At 48.3% G+C, this 19,274-nt stretch overlaps 2 protein-coding genes across 14 annotated transcripts in view; both read left to right on the top strand.

The window, feature by feature from the left end:
- The window catches only part of ATXN3 (ataxin 3), a 44,918-nt gene extending 33,247 nt beyond the window's left edge, over positions 1-11,671 (top strand). For 11 of the 12 annotated variants that reach the window (XR_011385016.2, XR_016226865.1, XM_008271913.5 and 8 more), the window contains 2 exons: positions 1,055-1,179; positions 7,572-11,671. Coding sequence is in view for 9 of the 12 variants with exons in the window: in XM_008271913.5 (XP_008270135.4) it covers positions 1,055-1,179; positions 7,572-7,666 (220 nt within the window). In the remaining 3 variants the exon portion in view is untranslated. The remainder of the gene's footprint in view (positions 1-1,054; positions 1,180-7,571) is intronic. The other variant, XR_016226866.1, reaches the window with a different exon arrangement.
- A 6,343-nt stretch (positions 11,672-18,014) lies between these two features.
- Positions 18,015-19,274, top strand: part of TRIP11 (thyroid hormone receptor interactor 11) — a 79,074-nt gene continuing 77,814 nt past the window's right edge. For both annotated transcript variants that reach the window (XM_008271914.5, XM_002719595.6), the window contains exon 1: positions 18,015-18,528. In XM_008271914.5, coding sequence (XP_008270136.1) covers positions 18,390-18,528 — 139 coding nt within the window. In that variant the 5' untranslated portion in view covers positions 18,015-18,389. The remainder of the gene's footprint in view (positions 18,529-19,274) is intronic.

The raw sequence follows: 19,274 nt of genomic DNA, 5'->3' as shown, positions 1-19,274 counted from the left end.
CTTGATCCAGCACCCATATCAGATGCTGGTACTGCAGGTGGTGGCTTTACCCACTGTGCCACAGTGTCAGCCCCTCAAATTATTTTTTAAAGATGTATTTTATTTATTTGAAAGGCAGAAGTACAGAGAGGGACATTAAGAAAGAAATTTTCCATCATATGGAAACCAGCGCCCATATGGAATGCTGGTATCACAGGCAGTGCCTTAACCTGCTGTGGCACAGTCCCAGCTCCATCACGTATGTTTTCTAAGTACAAGCTTTTTTCTCTGCATGTTTACATCATAACCATTTCGTTTAAACTTTCTATCATGTGGATTTTGATGACATTGTTTTTCCTTTGGAAAAGCATGTAAATATCTCTTAGTGCGATAGATACAACCGGAAACTTCAAGTGCATGTTGAGTAGCTTTCTTTCATCAAGTTGTGGTAAACACCGTGCGACAGTCAAGCTTCTAGGCACTGGGGAAACTGAGAAACAAGACTTGTGTTTTTGCAAGCTTACACTTTAAAGGAGGCAAACAGAGCAATACCTGCTGGTGAGGGTTAGTGCTGAGAGTGGAAAGCAAGTGATGACACGGTGCGAAGACCACGGCCTCTCCAGGTGGACTGGGCAGGGGGCGCCTCTCTGGGGAGTGCAGGGCACCCAGCATGAAAGCTCGTGCTTTGAGATGCTTCATGTCCTCAAAGGTGCTGTTTCAGTGCCTTCTAGCAGAATCAGCTATGTGTAAACCAATGCCCCGTTGCATAAGAACAGCTAACGGTGACTCCTTTTGTACAGTGGGTGATTTTATGGTGAAAAATACCTGTTGATCTGTCAGATGAATTCAGATTCTGTACCTTAGCTTCCTAGGGTCAGAACTGCTGTCCTTCAAGTAGTGCGTCTCAGACTGCTTGCCGTTGTGTTGCTGTCCATGCAGTGACTGTTTTATTTGTAGGACAATTTATTTTCCATGTGAATAGATTTTCCCATAATGAATAATGAATTTATCCCTAGGTCTTGGTTTTCGTGGTTTTGGTTTTTGTTTAACACGCATTCACTTTTCAATGTTGTAGGCAGCAGCAGGAGCAGCAGCGGCGGCAGCAGCAGCAGCAGCAGCAGCAGGTAGATGCCCCAGGACAGGTTTCCCGTCCCTGTGAAAAGCCGGCCACGAGTTCCGGAGCCCTTGGGAATGACCTAGGTACAGCCCTCTGACCGCTCACGTTTATAACCAGCATGCTCTGTTTGACACACAGGTTCCGTGTGATTTTTGGCTTGGAATTGTTGTCTTCCCTTTTCAATCATGTGGACACTCCTAAAGGAATTTGTAATCTACTAAGTTTTCCTGGATTGAGGAGCAAGCAGACTAGGGAATTCAGTGTTTGACTTTAAAATTATAGCATAATACTTACAATCTCACAGTCGATACAACCAGAATTCCTCAGAGGTCATGACTATTAGTAGGTACAAAATAAGTACATTTGACCACTCAGAACACTTTTCAAACCCTTGGCTGTCAGGAAGTCCAGGGTGACGGAGCAGGCCTTGCTTTAGTGGTCTTAAACTTCCGGGAGCTCCTGGTAGTGGAGCCGAGTGGAAGGAGACCATGTCAGCGGAATGTGTCTAGCGCTCTCCAGCTGAGCAGTAAGCAAACAGCTCAGCAGACAGGAGGAGGCTTCGAGTTTCTCACCAGGTGAGGTATGGAGATGAGAAACCGGCACATGAGATGCTCAGCCTCAGTCGCCTTTAGACAAATAGGCGTTAGAACACCTATGAGAATGGCTTGATGAAATACAAAGCTTAGAATACCAGGTATTGGCCAGGGCCAGAGCAACCGGGAGTCCCGTGTACTGTTAGTGGGGGTGTAAAATGGCTCGTTGACCTTAGCACGTACTCGTAACCCTGTGACTGAGCAGTCCTACTGCCAGGTAGGCAGCCGAGTGGAGAGAAAACTCAGCTACATGCAAATGCTTACAGCTGCTTGATTTGTAATTACCAAAAGTTGGAAATTGCCTGTTAACTTTCACTTGGTAAGTGGATGCACAAGTTCTGGTCCATCCAAATGAGTGAGTAAGAATCTCAAAAGAAAAGAGAAGCCAGGCTAGGGACCCCTCGACCAGAGGGACAGCGTTGAGGAGGCTCTCCTGGGATTTTCTCTCGGTCTCATATGTATTCTAGACTTGGTGCAAGAGAAGCCACTGGCACAGACCAAGAGAAGAGTGCTCTCTCTCGAGTCAAAACGGGCTGCTGAGCAAAACAAGAACTGAAGAAATCGTTGTTGTTTTTAAATGTATATGTTCTGTTTACTTGTGAGGCAGAGAAAAGGAGCTCCCGTCTGTTGGGTCACTCCCAACATGCCCACAACATCTGGGGCTGGGCACGGCCAAAAGCAGGAGCTGGGACTAGAATCCAGGTTTCCCACGGGTGGTAGGGACCCAGCTACTTGCGCATCACCTTCTGCCTCCCGGGGTGCATATCAGCAGGAGCTGGAGTGAGGACTAGAACCCAGGCATTCCAGTGTAGGACCTCAGCGGTCAGGCCAGATGCTGCCCTACAATGGAACAACAAATGCTCTAGTCCAGATAAACAGTCACGGAATTGACTGCCCTTGGTTCAGTGCACCCCTGTCAGCAAAGGCCAGAAACAGCCTACACTTCTACCCGAACCTCTCCACTTGGCCAGCTGGGGTGGTTCAGAGAGCTGGGGGAGCTGGGATCTTCAGTCCCTTTTCCATGGTGTCAGGGTTCCAGGGAGTGCGAGCCTCCCCTGCCAGTAGTAGGCATCACGCTGGCTTCCCACGTGGACGGTTTCAGATAGGAACCCTGGTGGAGAGTCGAGATAATTGGTGGTACCCAGCAGTAACAGAGCCACCCCTTCAGCATCGGGCAGCCTTGTGGGGAGCGGTCATGAGGCGGTCCTCCCCGTCCCAGTCAGGATCCGCAGCAACGAGAGAGGTGCCGGAGCTCCGAGGTGTTTCGCACTCATGACTCAGGACCACCGCAGCGTGTTATCAGGAAGGGCGCCTGTGTTTCCCTGTACCGCGGGTCGTAAGCAGGCAGCACGCCTTAGCCTCCGGGGCCGTGTCAGGGGAGGCTGCTCCCACAGAAGATGTGCATGAGATCCACAGTCTCCAAGTACAATACTCACGGTGCCCAGGGTTCACCTGCAAGTTGTTTGTCATACCAAGAACCAGGAAAAAAAAGACCTCCCACAGACAGTGCCCCCTAGAGGGTCCTGATGGGTAGTTACCTGATGAAGCAGCCATCATCAGAATGCTGCGTTAGCAGTTAGGTTGAATGTGCTTGAAACAAATGAAAAAATAAATCTCGGCAAAGAAAGGGAGGTGCAAAGAAAACCACTGGATATTTTATTTTATAACTGAAAAATAATAGCGTTTAAAGTTCAGTGGATAGAGTCAACAGCAGAACAGAAGACAGAAGAGAGAATCTGTGAACTTGAAGAGTAGAAACAGCCCATTCTTGCAACAGAATAGACTGGAAAGAATGAACAGGGCCTTAGAGCCCTGTGGCACTAAAATAGAAGATAGAACATTTGTGTCATGGAAGTCTTAGGAGATGAGAAAGAGAATGGGGCTGAAGAAGTATATAAAGAAATATTGAATAACAGTTAAAGAAATAAACATTCCCCAAATTTGACAAAAGAAACTGAGTGAACCCCAAATGGAATAAAGCCAAAGCAATTCACACCGAGACAGACTTCTGAGGACTGAAGATAAAAACTGAAAATCTTGAGAAATAAGCTTTGCCTGCAGCAGTTTGCAGGATGCAGCTGTCTCGTGCAGTCCTGGAGGCCAGCGCAGTGGCACAGCACTTCTCAGGGGCCAAAAGGTATGCCGGAAACTCAGAGTTCTGCATGCTGCGAAGTGTCCTTCATGAACGAAGGGAAAACTGAGAGCGTTTGTTTATAGCATTATACTAATGGCCGACATAAATTCTCTAATTAGGAAAGAAACAATAGAAGGAATTTTGGAATCTCAGGAAGAACAATACAAAGAGTAAAATAACAATAAACATGACAGATGAGTTTCCCTTCCTTTTGAATTTTATAAATTATGGGGTTTTTTTAAGTTTTTTTTTTTTTTTTTTTTTTTTTTGACAGGCAGAGTGGACAGTGAGAGAGACAGAGAGAAAGGTCTTCCTTTGCCGTTGATTCACCCTCCAATGGCTGCCGCGGCCAGCACGCTGCGGCCAGCGCACCGCGCTGATCTGATGGCAGGAGCCAGGTACTTATCCTGGTCTCCCATGGGGTGCAGGGCCCAAGTACTTGGGCCATCCTCCACTGCACTCCCGGGCCACAGCAGAGAGCTGGCCTGGAAGAGGGGCAACCTGGACAGAATCCGGCACCCCGACCGGGACTGGAACCTGGTGTGCTGGCGCCGCTAGGTGGAGGATTAGCCTAGTGAGCCACGGCGCCAGCCATTTTGTTTGTTTGTTTGTTTTTAAGTTTTAAATATTTATTTGAAAGGCAGAGTTACAGAGAGAGGTCTTCCATCACTGGTTCACTCCCCAAGTGACCACAACAGCCAGGGCTGGGCCAGGCCAAAGCCAGGTCCAGGAGTTTCTTTCATGTCTCCCACATGTGTGGCAGGCGCCCAGGCTCTTGGGCCGTCTTCCACTGCTTTTCCCAGGCCATAGCAGGGAGAAAAATCGGAAGTGGAGCAGCCTGGACTCTGGCGCCTACATGGGATGCTGGCGCCGTAGATGACTGCTTTACCTGCTACACCACGGTACCGGCCCCTGTAAATTATGTTTGATGGTTGAAACAATAATAAGGCAATTTTATAAATGAGGAAGGACCAAAGGATGTACAGGCAAAAAAGCTTTCTATATCTCATTTGAACTGGAACAGCCATTTTGGAAAATAATTTGGCTTTTTTATTTTTAAGATTGGTTTTATGTATTTGAAAGAGTTACAGAGAAGCCGGCACCGCAGCTCACTAGGCTAATCCTCCGCCTTGCGGCGCCGGCACACCGGGTTCTAGTCCCGGTCGGGGCGCCGGATTCTGTCCCGGTTGCGCCTCTTCCAGGCCAGCTCTCTGCTGTGGCCCGGGAGTGCAGTGGAGGATGGCCCAAGTGCTTGGGCCCTGCACCCCATGGGAGACCAGGAGAAGTACCTGGCTCCTGGCTTCGGATCAGCGCGGTGCGCAGGCCGCAGCGGCCATTGGAGGGTGAACCAACAGCAAAAAGGAAGACCTTTCTCTCTGTCTCTCTCTCTCACTGTCCACTCTGCCTGTCAAAAAAAAAAAAAAAAAAAGAAAGAGTTAGAAAGAAAGAGGGAGAGACAGAGAGAGAGATTCTACATCCACTGGTTGACTCCCTAGATGGCCACAACAGCTGGGACTGGGTCAGGCTGAAGCCATTATCCAGGAGCTTTTTTGAGGTCTCACACATAGGTGGTGGGCCCAAACACTTGGGCCATCTTCCTCTGCTCTCCCAGGCCATTTACAGAGAGCTGAATCGGAAGTGGAGCAGCCGAAATTCTGGCCCCGATAGGGGATGCCGGTGTCGCAGCTGGCAGCTTTACCTGCTGTGCCACAGGGCCAGCCCCTAGCTGTTTTTTAAAAAGCAGCACACTGACTGTAGGATCCAGCATTTATACCCTTAGCATTAATCCTAGAGAAGTGAAATTTGATGTCCACACAAAAACCTGTGCACAGCTGTTTGTACAGCTTTGATTGTCATAATCACAAACTGAAAACCACCATAATGTCCTACCATAGGTGAGTGGTTAACTGTAGAGACATCATACCACAGAAACCAAGCGCTGATACGTGCAGCCATTGGGAGGGAACTTAGGGGTGTTACACTGCGTCTAGAAAGTCTCAGGGGCGGGCACTGCCAGCACAGCAGGTAAAGCTGCCGCCTGCAGTGCCGGCATCCAATACAGACGCCGGTTTGAGGCCCTGCTGCTCCACTTCCAATCCAGCTCTCTGCTATGGCCTGGGAAAGCAGTACAAGACTGCCCAAGTCCTTGGGCCCCTGCACTCATGTGGGAGACCCAGAAGAAGCTCCTGGCTCCTGGCTTTGGATCGGCTCAGCTCTGGCTGTTGTGGCCATTTGGAGAGTGAACCTGCGGATGAAAGACCCTTCAAGTTCGTTCTCTCTCTCTCTCTCTCTCTCTCTCTCTCTCTCTCTCTCTCTTTCTCATTCGTTCTCTCTCTGCCTCTGCCTCTCTGTAACTCTTTCAAATAAATAAATAAAGTCTCAGCAGGTCTCATGTGATTCCAATTGTGTAATATTCTCACAATGACAGATGTGTAAAGATAGAGAAAATTGAAGATTGCCAGCAGCAGAGAAGAAGGGTGGACAGGGGGCAGGTGTGAATAGAAAGCAGTAGGAGGAGGTGGGTCTTCATGGTGCTGTAACAGTTCTGTGTCTCGGTGGTGGGCACATGGGCCCACTTGTGTGGTAAAGCCATACAGCACTACACACAGCACTGTGCCAATGTCAGTGTCTGGGTTTGGGCTACGCTGGACCTATCTGAACTATCTTTGCAACTTTCTGTGCATTGACAGTTACTTCAAAATAAAAAGCTTTTTTGGAAAGCATGGTGTTGGTAGAACAAATCTCAAATGCAGTTATGCTAAGTCAAAGAAGCTACATCTGTGTCATTGATTCCATTTATATGACATGCAGGAAAGGGTGCCCTCTAGGACAGAGACCATAGAGTGGATGCCAGGGAGCAGCGCAGAGGAATTGGGGAGGAAGGGTAGGGTGGCAATGGGACAATTCTGTATCCGGGTGCTGTTTATGCAAGTGTGCATTTACTAAAATGGAAAACTATAAAAGTGAATTTTACTTTATGTGATTTTAAAAATCAAAGAAGGAAACTAGTGCCACATAGGAATATATTTCCTAAGAATTTAATTCCTTATGGGGACAGACGTTGTGGTAGAGCTGTTTAAACTGCCACTTGGTACCCCTGTATCCATATGGGAGTACCTGGGATCGAGCCCCACCTCTCCTCCACTCTGACTTCCTGCCGTGTGCACCCTGGGAGGTGGCAGGTGATGACTCAGGTGCTCGGGTCCCTGCTGCACACAGGAGCATGGAAGACCCAGTGGGGTTCCTGCCTCCTCTTTGCTCTGACTGTTGTAGGCACTGAGAGAGTGAACCAGAGGAAGGTTTTGCTCTTTCCCTCATCTCTCTGTCACTTCTGCCTTTCAAATAAGTAAGATAAATATTTCTTCAAGTAAATAAGCATTTTGTTTATTTGAAAAGCAGAGATGGAGAAAGAGATCTTCCATCCACAATTCAGTACCCAGATGACCGCAGTGGCTGGGACTGGGGCTGGACCAAGCCAAAGCCAGGGGCTTCATGTGGGTAGCAGGGGCCCAAGCACTCAAGCCATCTTCCACTGCTTTCCTAGGTGCATTAATGGGGAGCTGGATCCAAAGTGGAGCTAAGGACTCAAGCTAGCACTTTGATGTGAGATGCTGGCATTACAGGTGATGGCTTAACCTGCACCACCACGCGAGCCTAAATAAATAAAGCTTGAAGAACTTTACCTTTTGATGACCTTGAGAATTTCCCAGACATTTTTAACAAATGCATGTGTTTTCTTTCCCAACAGATGATGCTATGAGTGAAGAAGACATGCTTCAGGCAGCTGTGACCATGTCTCTAGAAACTGTTCAGAATAATTTGAAAACAGAAAGGAAAAAATAGTACCTTTAAAAAATCATTTAGATACTCATTTTCCGACATGATCCTGTGTGGTGACAGCATAGGATCCTTTTTGGTAACGCATCAAAAAGAACAGTGTTCAACAGAGGCGATGAGACTTTCAGGTGGTTTGCAAACAAAATGATGAAAATGTGTCAGTTGTAGGACTAAACAATAATCCTCCACGTACTAGCCAAAGGCATTCAGCAATTAAAGACATTTAAAATAGTTTTCTAAATGTTCCTTTTTCTCTTCTGATTGTGCAATATCTAACATGTCTAAAATCAGAGCATTTTCCTGGGACCTTTTTGCAGACCAACTCCTTTGCTCTTGCCACAGAACTTTCCCCGTACGGTTTTTCTTTCTTTCTCCTGTTGTAGGTAATTCGGTTCACTTTCATCTAGTAGTTGCTTTATTTCTTATTAACCAAATTAACCTTTGCAGGTTAGTGTCTGTTGTCTGTATGGATAATAGTAATGGTTCCAGAGGATAAGCTGTTCTCCCTCCAATAACCTGTATTGTGAACTTGGATGTTTTCCCATGTCATTTTCTCTAATCACAATTTCTCTGCTATCTAGCTTTCATTATTTTTCTAGAACTCTTAAAATACACTCATCTTTGTCAAGGTTTCACGTTTAAGCCCTCAGTGGTGCAGCCATCATTCATGGCTCTGGTGCATTCCCAGCCTTGCATGGGGAGTTGAGAATACAGGTGCATTTTTGTTTGTTTTTTTAATGTGCGCATGGGCCGTCCCAGATGTTTTGTGAATGTCTTATCAATGACGTCAGAACTTTACAGATTCGTTGTAACCCCTGCTTCTTGGGCCTTATTGTTTCCTAAAATAGAAGCATAGTATGCAAGCAGGTTTCCTTCTGATAGGCGATTTTACACGTATACCCACCATGAATGTATGATAGACAAAATTTGGCCTTCAATTTTAGTAGCAGTTTCATTTTTTCTTTTCCATGTACAATGGAGTCTTTATATTCCATTTATAAGTGAATGTAGACTCTGCTTCACCCCTGTCTATAGTAGGTATAGCTTGCTAGAGGTGGTGATCTGCAACATGAAAATAGTTTACTAATGAAAATATATTTAAATTTGTACTGTGATCTGAAAGTTGCATCATGTTTAAATAACTTAAGGATTATAGAAGTCACCGTACTTAATGTGTGTAAATAAGAGAGTCCTTAGTTTTGATAAGCATTGTATAATTAAGTGCACAGGGAGTTTCTGGCTGGATCAGTGCCGCAGTGTGAAGCTGATGACGCCTGACCGCGTCTCTGAGACTGGCAGGTGTCATTCAGTCTCTGCTCCCATTCCTTAGGAAGCCCTTCTGGATGTTGAGTTGTTTATAAGCTAGAATTCAAGAAGAATTTTCAGCCAACCACTTAAAAAGTGAAAAGTGTGCTGTGTGGCCCTACTGATGTGTGGCTGCACATGTTTAATCAGGGAAAGTTTTCTGATCTATGATTTATTGCTAACTCACTGCAGAGAGAAAATATCTTTTATTTATGACTAAGAAATTTTTTTCTTGGATAGAACAGATTTTTTTAGTTATTATTTTGTGCCAATTAAAGTTTTCTGAAATTCTTTTACATTTACACAAAATTAAGAGTTTTATTTTAAAATGTAAAGTTTTAACAATTGAAAATGTTTCAGAAGAATTATAAAACTTTAGAATTGCAGGGAATGTTGGAGTTTTGTACTAATCCCTCGGGATTTACAAAACTGAGCATTCTAAGACTGAACATTTATGCAAGGATCCCCAGCATGGCAAGCATTTCCATGCATATTTGGCTTTGATCTCTTCCCTTTGGAAAGTTACATCAGACTTTCCAAAAACTTCAGCTGGTGCTCCCTAACATAAAATGAGAAAACGAAAATACACTTGAGAGCTTTTTATCTTCGGAGTCTATGAAACCCCTGTGTGTACACCCTAGTGAAAGCACTTGAGAAAATGAGGCATGCTGACGTGTCTGTTAGGGACGTACGTGTTTACACCAGACCCAAGCACACACTGGATACACTTGAATGTGTTCTTCAGTTTGCTGTGGGATTGTTAAATTGGCAGGCAAATCGGCAGTCACGAGTGAGCTGCCATCTTGCGTGGACGGGCTTACATTTAATTGAATGTTGATATTCCATTTCTTGATTGGACACTGTGAGAAGATGCTGGTGCTTCCTGTCATAGAGTCAAAAAGTAGAAAAACAGGAAGCTGCCGTCCCACATCGGGAGAGGCCGGTCACTGGAAACCACCTGCAGGAAGGCCTGATTGCTGCCTGCCGGAGGACTTTGGAGATTTCCATTCTGTTGTACCAATTGGGAACACCTGAATGTTTAATATTTAAACTGCTGTGTCATTTTTCTAAAGTATAATTTGTATTACTGGGATAAAATGTGTATAGTAGTATTGCAAATGTTATAAGTAAAGTTTAAACCAACTTTGGAAATAACACTTTGATACTTTCAGATGTCATGGATTTAATAAGTAGTTGTGTTTTAAAAATTCAGAGTAACTAAGCTCTGATCTAAAACTTTGCAAAATACTTTTTTACAGTAGTTAACAAATATTTCAGTAAATTGTTTGAAAAGGTCGCTACAGGTAAACACTATAATTAAATTTTAAGATCCTGGCCAAATAATTTAGAATTCTTGGAATATTTTACTTAAGTGTGTGCTTCGCTTTTTCTTCAAACTTGATTTTTCTTAATTAAGGCTTTATTCATGATGCCAAAGTTAATGAGGAAAACAGCCTGAAATTAGTTGAGTCTTATTATTGGCCAAGCTACCAGTAGTCTATATTGTTTCATTTAACGTTAAGTTGAATAATCGGAGCCTAAGTGACATTTTGAATGTCTGCACATCTGATACTGTTTAAAATATCATGCTAGTGCCAAGCATTACTAAATTCTAAAAACTGGTCCAGTGGACTTGGGCAAATCCAAGAAAGGTTTAGATAGTGCACAATCAATCTTCAATTGAAAAATCTTTTAAATTCTTTGGAGGCATCAATTAATTATTGATGACTTCCTATTAAAAATCTGCAGTTGGAAGGGTCTATGGCCACTGTTTTCACAGTAAGTTGTTTGTTGTGTCTGAACCCTAATAAGTATGGCAGTGTGACCTATGTGACCTTAATTAAGAAAAATCAGATTGGATCAGCTAATTTCAGCAATGTAAATAACTTTTCATATTCAAAATAAAAATTTTTGTTCATTCCTAGTCCCTTTATAACTCCCATCTTTTGTTAAAGGAATGAACTGGCTTTTTATTTTTTTAAAGTTAGCCTTATACATATTAAAAACAGTTTTGTTCTGCTTTTATGAAAGAAAAGATTGGCTTGGTTAATTCTTGAATTTTTTTTAAATTGAAAAAAAAATTTTGCTGTTCTATTTTTTAAAATGGTCTGACGCTTTAAGAACTAATGCAATAAGTTCTAAATTTATGGTAATTGGCATGTTTAACAGTTCTCAATCAGTACACTGGATTCCTAGACAAACAGTAGGAAGCATCCATGAAATATACACAAAAAATCCCAGATTCATTTAGAAGACCCTCCAGTTGCCTCTTGCGTAATTCGGAGGGCAATATTTCCTGGAATTTGATGCTTTTTTTTTTTTTTTAAAGAGGAAAACATACATGTGAAATGTGATTATCTAATTTCTACAACACTGGACTACTAGGAATAACTTTTTGAAAGTTACTGTTCTGTATAAATCTTTGAAGTTCAAGTATGAAAAACATCTGAACTAGAAAGCATTGTCTTTTGGCCATGATCCAGGTGCACCGTGGCGGTGCTGTTTGCTCAGGACCCCAGTCTGCATCCCGGTGTGCTCTCTCAGTTCCCTTGCTGGTGGTGCACACGCAGGCCTCCCCTCCTGTCCTTAGAAAGCCGGGCTTCCAGAGCACTGTGGAACGCTGAGGATTCCATTGTTAATGTGGATGTTCCAGGAGTCGTATTTTAAATATCAGATTATTAAATAAAGAGAATGTTTGCTTTTGTATTTCCTTTTTTGTGTTCCTTGTTCCTTCACAGCTGTGAAGTAGTAGGGTCAGAGGTCAGCAGCCTGTGTGGCTTTTGTGCCTTTTGTATGGGGTCCCCGGGGCCGGCGACGACCAGAGCAGCGCTGTTCCTGGGTTCTCCTAACCAGCTGCCTGGTGGCCCCTCAGTACGTGAGCCTCTAAGCTTCCAAAATGACGCTGAGTGCCAAATCTTTATTGACAATCTCGTTGAATGTTTGCTCAATTGTTTTTTCCTAAATATTTTTTTACATTGATTTATTTGAAAGTCAAGAGTTACAGAGAGTCTTCATCTGCTAGTTCACTCCACACGGCTGGGGCCGTGATGGCTGGGGCTGGGCCCGTCCGATCCAAGAGCCAAGAGCTTCCTCTTTTTCTCCTACTTGGGAGGCAGGGACCCAAGCACTTAGGACATCTGCTGCTGCTTTCCCAGGCACATTAGCAGGAAGCTGGATCAGAAGTGTAGCAGCCAGCACAAGAACTGGAACTCAAATGGATGCCAGTGTCGCAGGCAGCAGCTTTATGTGCTACACCATAATGCCAACCATCCTGTGCATCTTTTTAGTAAGGCTTCGGAGCATGGAACAGGACCAATTCATGGAGTTTTGACGGCACCAAACGGCTCTGACCTTGGCACTTCAGCTCCCAGCTGCCAGATGGTTTTTGTTCTGGACGCCCAATGCATCTTAGTTTAGGTTCCCTAGAGGCAGATGTTGCGATGAGGATCCCTGTGAAATGATTTATTATTTTTTTTATTTGACAGGTAGAGTTTAAACAGTGGGAGAGGGAGCCAGCGCTGTGCCAATCCAAAGCCAGGAGCTAGGTACTTCCTCCTGGTCTCCCATGTGGATGCAGGGGTCCAAGCACTTGGGCCATCCTCCACTGCCCTCCGGGACCACAGCAGAGAGCTGGCCTGGAAGAGGAGCAGCTGGGACTAGAACCCGGCGCCCATACGGGATGCTGGTGCCGCAGGCGGAGGATTAACCAAGTGAGCCACGGCGCCGGCCCCAAAATAATTTCTTTTTAATTTGAAAGAATGGCAGGAAGAAAGATTCTGTCTGCTGGTCCACTCCCCTAGAAAGCAGCAATGGCCAGGTCTGGGCCAGACTGGCCAAGAGCCAAGAATTTCATCTAGGTCTCCCATGTGGGTGGCAAGGCCCCCAAGCACTTCCCAGGTGCATTAGCGAGAAGCTAGATTGGAAGCAGAATAACAAGTATTCAAACTGGTGCACTACAAAGGATGCTGGCATGACAAGTCGTGGCTCAGTCTGCTGTGCCACCATGCCAGCCCCCTCCTCCCAATTTTTAAAAACTTGTATTTGAAAAGCAGATCTCCCATCTGCTGGTTCACTCCCCCAAATTCCTGCAACAGCCTCCTGGCCTGGGTCTGGCTAACACCCAGAACTGTCAAATCAATGCTCATCTCCTCCAAGGGTGGCGGAGACCCAAGTATCTGAGCCATCAACGGCTGCATCCCAGGGTGCGCGTTAACAGGAAGCTGTTACTGGGGGCAGAGCCAGGACCTGAACCCAGGCCCTCTGATATGGGATGTGGGTATCCCAAATGCCTGCAGTGTCCCCAGAGAGGGAAAGCCTAGAGGGAGGGAAGCCAGCCCACGCAGACAGGTGGGCGCAGCTTCGCTGTAGACTTCGCAAGGTGCGTGTCCACTCGGCACACAGGCAGGGTGGGCACCCACAGACACAGGTGCTGCTGGCTAATGTGCTTGAAATGGTGTGGTCCAAAGTAGGGACAGAGCGGGCGCTGGGATCAGCCAGGCCAAAAAGCAAGGGTTTGCTGACTACGTAGGGGCAGACAGACTGGGGACCACGCGGCAGCCACTCCCGCGAGTGCAGAAGGGAGGAGAAGTTAATGCAGGAGTGAGCAGAACCACAAAGCTGATTACCCAGTGTTAGCAAGCACGTACGCCCAGGAACACACAGGAAGCATGGCATCTTGGGAGGTGGGGTGAGAGCTGGGCTGAAATCAGGAGGTTTGGTTTACGTCTGCGAGAAGCAAGATTCCCCAGAGAGCAACCACTCATCAGTAAAAAAATATTTTCTCTCATTTGTGTAGCTAAAAGCCGTGGTTTTTGAAAGGGCTCACGGAGTGCCTGGCACAAATCCACACCAAAGCTCACCATGAAGTCCAGAGCATCAGTGATAAAGAGACTGACAAGCTTCCGGAAAGAAACACAGGCCCAGAGAGTCAGAGAGCAGAGAGCAGAGCCTGGGCAGAGAGGATGAGTAAGTGAACCAGCAGAATTCAGTCGAAACTGAATTAGGAGCATGTTTTACAATTCTGTTGGCAAGCTTTACCGACAATGATTTTATTTGTAATGGTAAAACATTGTGCAAGTTTTTAAAAAATGGAATCTGTTAACTTCAGGAAGAACCAAAGCTGAAAAATCAAGGAAACGTAATCTTGGCGCAGCAGCTGGCTCAGCCGCGAGGAACAGGTCAGATCAGGTCGGCCCTGCTGGCTGCACCAGCAGCTGTGCTCTCCCCACACTGAGAGCCCGAGGAAGGGAAGTGGGGACACCAGCGCCAAATCCTTCACTTTTCTCGACAGAAAGCTGGTAATGTTTAAAGGAGAAAAAGGCAATTATAAGCGTAAGATTCTGAAACAGACTAATATGAAGGAGCTTCCAAACTCTGTAGAAAAACAAAGTTGAAAAGTTTATGATGATAGCCGGCGCCGTGGCTCACTAGGCTAATCCTCCGCCTTGCGGCGCCGGCACCCTGGGTTCTAGTCCCATTCAAGGCGCCGGATTCTGTCCCAGTTCCCCTCTTCCAGGCCAGCTCTCTGCTGTGGCCAGGGAGTGCAGTGGAGGATGGCCCAAGTCCTTGGGCCCTGCACCCCATGAGAGACCAGGATAAGTACCTGGCTCCTGCCATCAGATCAGCGCGGTGCGCTGGCTGCAGCACGCTGGCCGCGGCAGCCATTGGAGGGTGAACCAACGGCAAAGGAAGACCTTTCTCTCTGTCTCTCTCTCTCACTGTCCACCCTGCCTGTCAAAAAAAAAAATAAAAAAAAGTTTATGATGATGCAACTTTGCTGAAATTCGTGTATATGAGATGTCTTCAAAAGATTCAGAAAATATGTATTAGGAAAAACTATGCATGGATTTTAAAATTTTTTCTACCAACATAAATTTAATCTCATTTCCATGAACTTTTTGTACCCTTGTATTTTAAAAATGCATGTTTGCTTTACACTTTCATACATAAATCCATTTGGATGGTTTTCCTAGGACAGAGGAACTCCTTTTCCCTAGAGGTATATGGACAGCAAGGAAAACCAGCTTGCAGCTGACAGTATGTGTGTGTGTGTATATATGTCTATATGTTTTATATATATATATAAAATTTTATTTTTATTTTTTTCCTATCCATTGAGGTTTCAGAAGTCACAGGTTCAGCATTTCACCTGGGCAGCCTAGAGCCCGTCACCAGGTGAAGCCCCTGGGCTCTGTCTGGTGTGATATGTGCGACTGTGCTGGGTGAGCTTTGCCACCTGGTGAGGGACAAGGAAGGCCGTCTGTATTAGCCACAGGGATATCTGGCAGGAAGAGGCGTTTTCAGCCCAGATGTTACCAAACTTGGTATCTTTTGTAACTCTTCACCATAAAACATTTCTGAACATACACAAAAGCAAACCTTATTATAAAGAACCCCTACACGCTCAGCACCCAACTTCAACAATGATCAACTCCTAACAAGCCTTTTTTGACGTCCCCTCCCACACCGCCATTATCAAAGACGTGATTTACTGGCACATTTGCAACAGCACAGGAAAAGTTCCCCACGGGGAGGTTTTAGGACATGGCCTTTCCGTTAGCCAGTCAATGAAGTAAAGGCTGTATCTGCATTGGTCTTCATTACCTGCAGCATCTTTGTGGCCTGGGATGAATTCATGGAAACGGAACTTCAGAGATTACGTAAACAAGCAGGAAAAGAGCTCAATTTTCTTTTTCTCTTTCTCTTTTTTTTTTTTGACAGGCAGAGTGGACAGTGAGGGAGAGAGACAGAGCGAGAGAAAGAAAGAAAGGTCTTCCTTTTCTGTTGGTTCACCCTTCAATGGCCGCCGCGGCTGGTGCACCGCCCTGATCCGATGGCAGGAGCCAGGTGCTTCTCCTGGTCTCCCATGGGGTGCAGGGCCCAAGCACTTGGGCCATCCTCCACTGCACTCCCTGGCCACAGCAGAGAGCTGGCCTGGAAGAGGGGCAACTGGGACAGAATCCGGCGCCCCGACTGGGACTAGAACCCAGTGTGCCAGCGCCGTAGGCGGAAGATTAGCCTAGTGAGCCGCGGCGCCGGCCTAAGAGCTCAATTTTCAACAGGTAAAATGCTCAGCATCACTCAGGAACCCAGTTGGGTCCTGAGTTCGTTCACTGCCCATCCCCCTGGGTAAAGCCAGTCCTCACAATGGCTACTCCACCCTGTGCCATCTGCCTCCTCATTGCCTAGAACCTTCCCAGCCCGCTCTCTAGCCATCCTTGCCTTTCTGCAAACCCACCAAGCTACAAGGGCTCTCAGGCCTCAAGGCCTTTGCATCAGCTGCGTCCTTCTGCCTGGCTGCTCTTCCCCGGGTACCGTGCCTCGCTCATTTCCTCCAGGTCTGTGTCCAAAGAGCACCTAACGGGAGGCCTTCCCAGCCCACCTCCCACAGCCTTCCCGTGGTCCTCCGGTCACAGGTCACGCCCTTACCCTCACTGCTTTGGTTTGTTATCTGCAAACCTCAGATCAGGGCTCTCTCTGGCTTCCTTTCCTGCCGCATCCCCGACATCTAGAGCAACAGCAGACACTAATGGTGGTGCACGTCTACAGAAATTAGCATGTATTTTTCCAAGCACTTGAAAATATTGCCTTATTTAATCCTCCTAACAACCACCCAGTAAGCACTGTTGTTATCATTTTCCAAATGAAAAACTGCTGAGTGGGAGTAACCTGCCCAAGGTCACACATCTAGAAAGTGACAGACCCAGGCACTGTAAAAAGGTGAGGGTTAATCCTAGGAGTATAAAGAAAACTGAAAATAGATCTTTGTCAAAAGTAAGCATGGGAACAGGAGAGGGAGCAGGAAGAAGGGTGGGAAGTGTCACTATGTCCCTGACTCCGTACACAGGACAAACATGAAATGTGTGTACCTTAAATAACACTTTTAAAAAAGGCTTATTCAGGGTAGATGATGAGTGACCTGGGCCCTAGAGACACGAGCCCAGCGATGCGTCTTGGCGCTCACACTCATGACACTGACTTTTCATTCGTCTTTACGGGCAGACTGCCTACACTTGGAGATCACTGCCCGTAGAACGCGACTGCTCACAAACACTGGCTCTGAACTGAAGCTGCGGAGACGGCATTGGCTGCGGAGTGACCCCAGGGAGGGCACTTCAGGGAAGAGATAAGAACAAGGGCGTGGCTACTCCGCGGCTAAGATGAAACAGATCTTGCGTGAACATCACGAGGGCAAACTGCCCTGGTGGTCGCTCCTCGGGTCGGCAGGTGTTTCCCTCGGATACATCGCAGACTTGTTAGAGGCATTCGAGTTTTCGAGGCTATGATGTCTTCCGCATAAACACGTGGACAGCACTTAATAAACATTCCCAGAATAAGCTGCACGTTGGCTTTTAGAAGCATCCACGCCCCAGAGCGCAACGATAGCCTGGAGCCACCGGATTCCGAATACCGCAGGCACTGCCCGTAAGAGTGCAGAGCCATCGCATCCTTTTCGGAACACAGAGCCGCGGGCGTCTCCCAGGCTGGGAGCTCGGGTCCCCGTCCCAGTGCAGCCCGCGCTCAGAGGAGATGGCCCTGCAAGCAGGCTGTGAAGTCGGCCTCACGAGCAAAACCCATCGACAGCAAAGAGGCCAGCGTTCCCACCGGAGAAACCGCCGCGGGTCTCCGGGCCGCAGCTCGGCCTTCCCGCTGGGCCCCCGGACCCCACGCAGCCCCCGGCGGCTTGGGCGATCCGTATAGGGTGCGCGTGACGCGTCCCGAGGAACCGCTCGGCCGCATCTCCAACCGCCGCGTTCGCCGGTCCAGTCCGAACGGACACGTTCAAGAACAGCATGACGGCCCTCCGGTTCCCGCGTCCAGGGCTTCGGGCTGGGAACACCGCGGAGGCAAGCGTCGGGAACCGGTGCTTCCGGCCGCTCCTCTCATGGCCAAAGCCCGCGGGCTACGTGGACGCTGACCCTGCCTGGACCTGCAGGCGCCCGGCCCCGCCGGAACGCACCCAGTCCTCCGCGGTCCCACGCTCCTTTGCGCCAAGGCCACGTCCGGCGGCTCTGTGCGGCCCTTCTGCACCGCGGCGGCGCGTCTCTATGGTCCACGGCCGCTTCCAGAGCGAGTGTCATGGCGGCCGGCGTCGAGTTGGCAGGAGTTGCCCACGGACCTGGGGAAAGTCACTAAAGCAAAGGAAGAAGCGGCCCGACTCGGACGGCGGGGAGTCGTGGGGATGAGCGGAGGCTCCTCGGGGTGACTGTGTCACGAGGGCCGGGCCTGCGCGTCCCCGGGCGGTTGGTGGGAGCCCCCGAGCCAGCGTTGCCTGGGAACCCCGCATTGTGCGGTCACGTCCTGAGCTCCGAGTTCTGGCCCAGTCGCGCGGAGGCCGCGGCCGGAGGACGCTTGGCGGCGCCGCCTGCCCCGCGTTGCGCGCTTGTTTTCGGAGCGGACCGAGTCGGCGTCTCAGCCCGCAGCGATGTCGTCCTGGCTCGGGGGCCTCGGCTCCGGCCTGGGCCAGTCCCTGGGTCAGGTAGGGGGCAGCCTGGCGTCCCTCACGGGCCAGATCTCCAACTTTACCAAGGACATGCTGCTGGAAGGCGCGGAGGAAGTGGAAGGTAACAGCTGGAGCGAGCGAGGGAGGGAGGGCTCGCCGGGACCCCGCGGACGCGCGTTTGGTTGCCACCGGCGTCCGTCAGGGGACGCGGCGCCACCCCGCCCTTGCGCTGCACACTCCTCCTCCCCGGGGTCCTGGGGGCGGCCAGGCCCTGCTCCGCGTGCGGACCCTGGTGCGGCTCGGCGCACCTGCGCCCACCGCTTGCTTAGCCCTCATCTGGGCCGGGCCCGATGGTGGTCGTCTAACTGACCACAGGGCCAGTGGCCGCCTCGTTTGGGCGTTTGCTTTGCTGGTCTGTTTGGGTGACAGCTGAAACGACTCCGTGACGCTGGTGACTCTTGCCCTCGGAGGCCCGGGTGTGTGTCTGCTACTGCGTTTTCGGCCTGCTTGGCCGCCCCTTTCTGGGGCACCGCGGCAGGACAGGGGAGAGCCCCCTTCTCTGGGTGGCCTTAGCCCCGTCGCTCGTGGTTGAAGTCCTCTTGTTTTCCCGGTGACGTGGGGACCAGAGGTGAAGTCAGCTGCCAGCTTGGTGTCTTGGCGTGTCCGTTCTGCAGGACCCTCTTGGAGCAGGGGCTCTTCAGTTTCAGTCCAGGGCGGAAGGGGTCCGGTTTATGTTTTGGATGAGAGCGTTTCCTTTGAGACGGGTTTGTTTTCTGTGAATTAACGCTCTGGTTTAGGTCTTTTAAAAATCCCGATTTAACGGAGACCCGATAGGCATTTGAAGCGGAGGCTGCCTCTGTCTAGATT

This window comes from Oryctolagus cuniculus, chromosome 20 (genome assembly GCF_051225735.1).
Source record: "Oryctolagus cuniculus isolate XC-2025 breed Fujian yellow rabbit chromosome 20, ASM5122573v1, whole genome shotgun sequence".
Classification (NCBI taxonomy): Eukaryota; Metazoa; Chordata; class Mammalia; order Lagomorpha; family Leporidae; genus Oryctolagus; species Oryctolagus cuniculus.
This window is presented reverse-complemented; position numbering and strand designations above follow the sequence as displayed.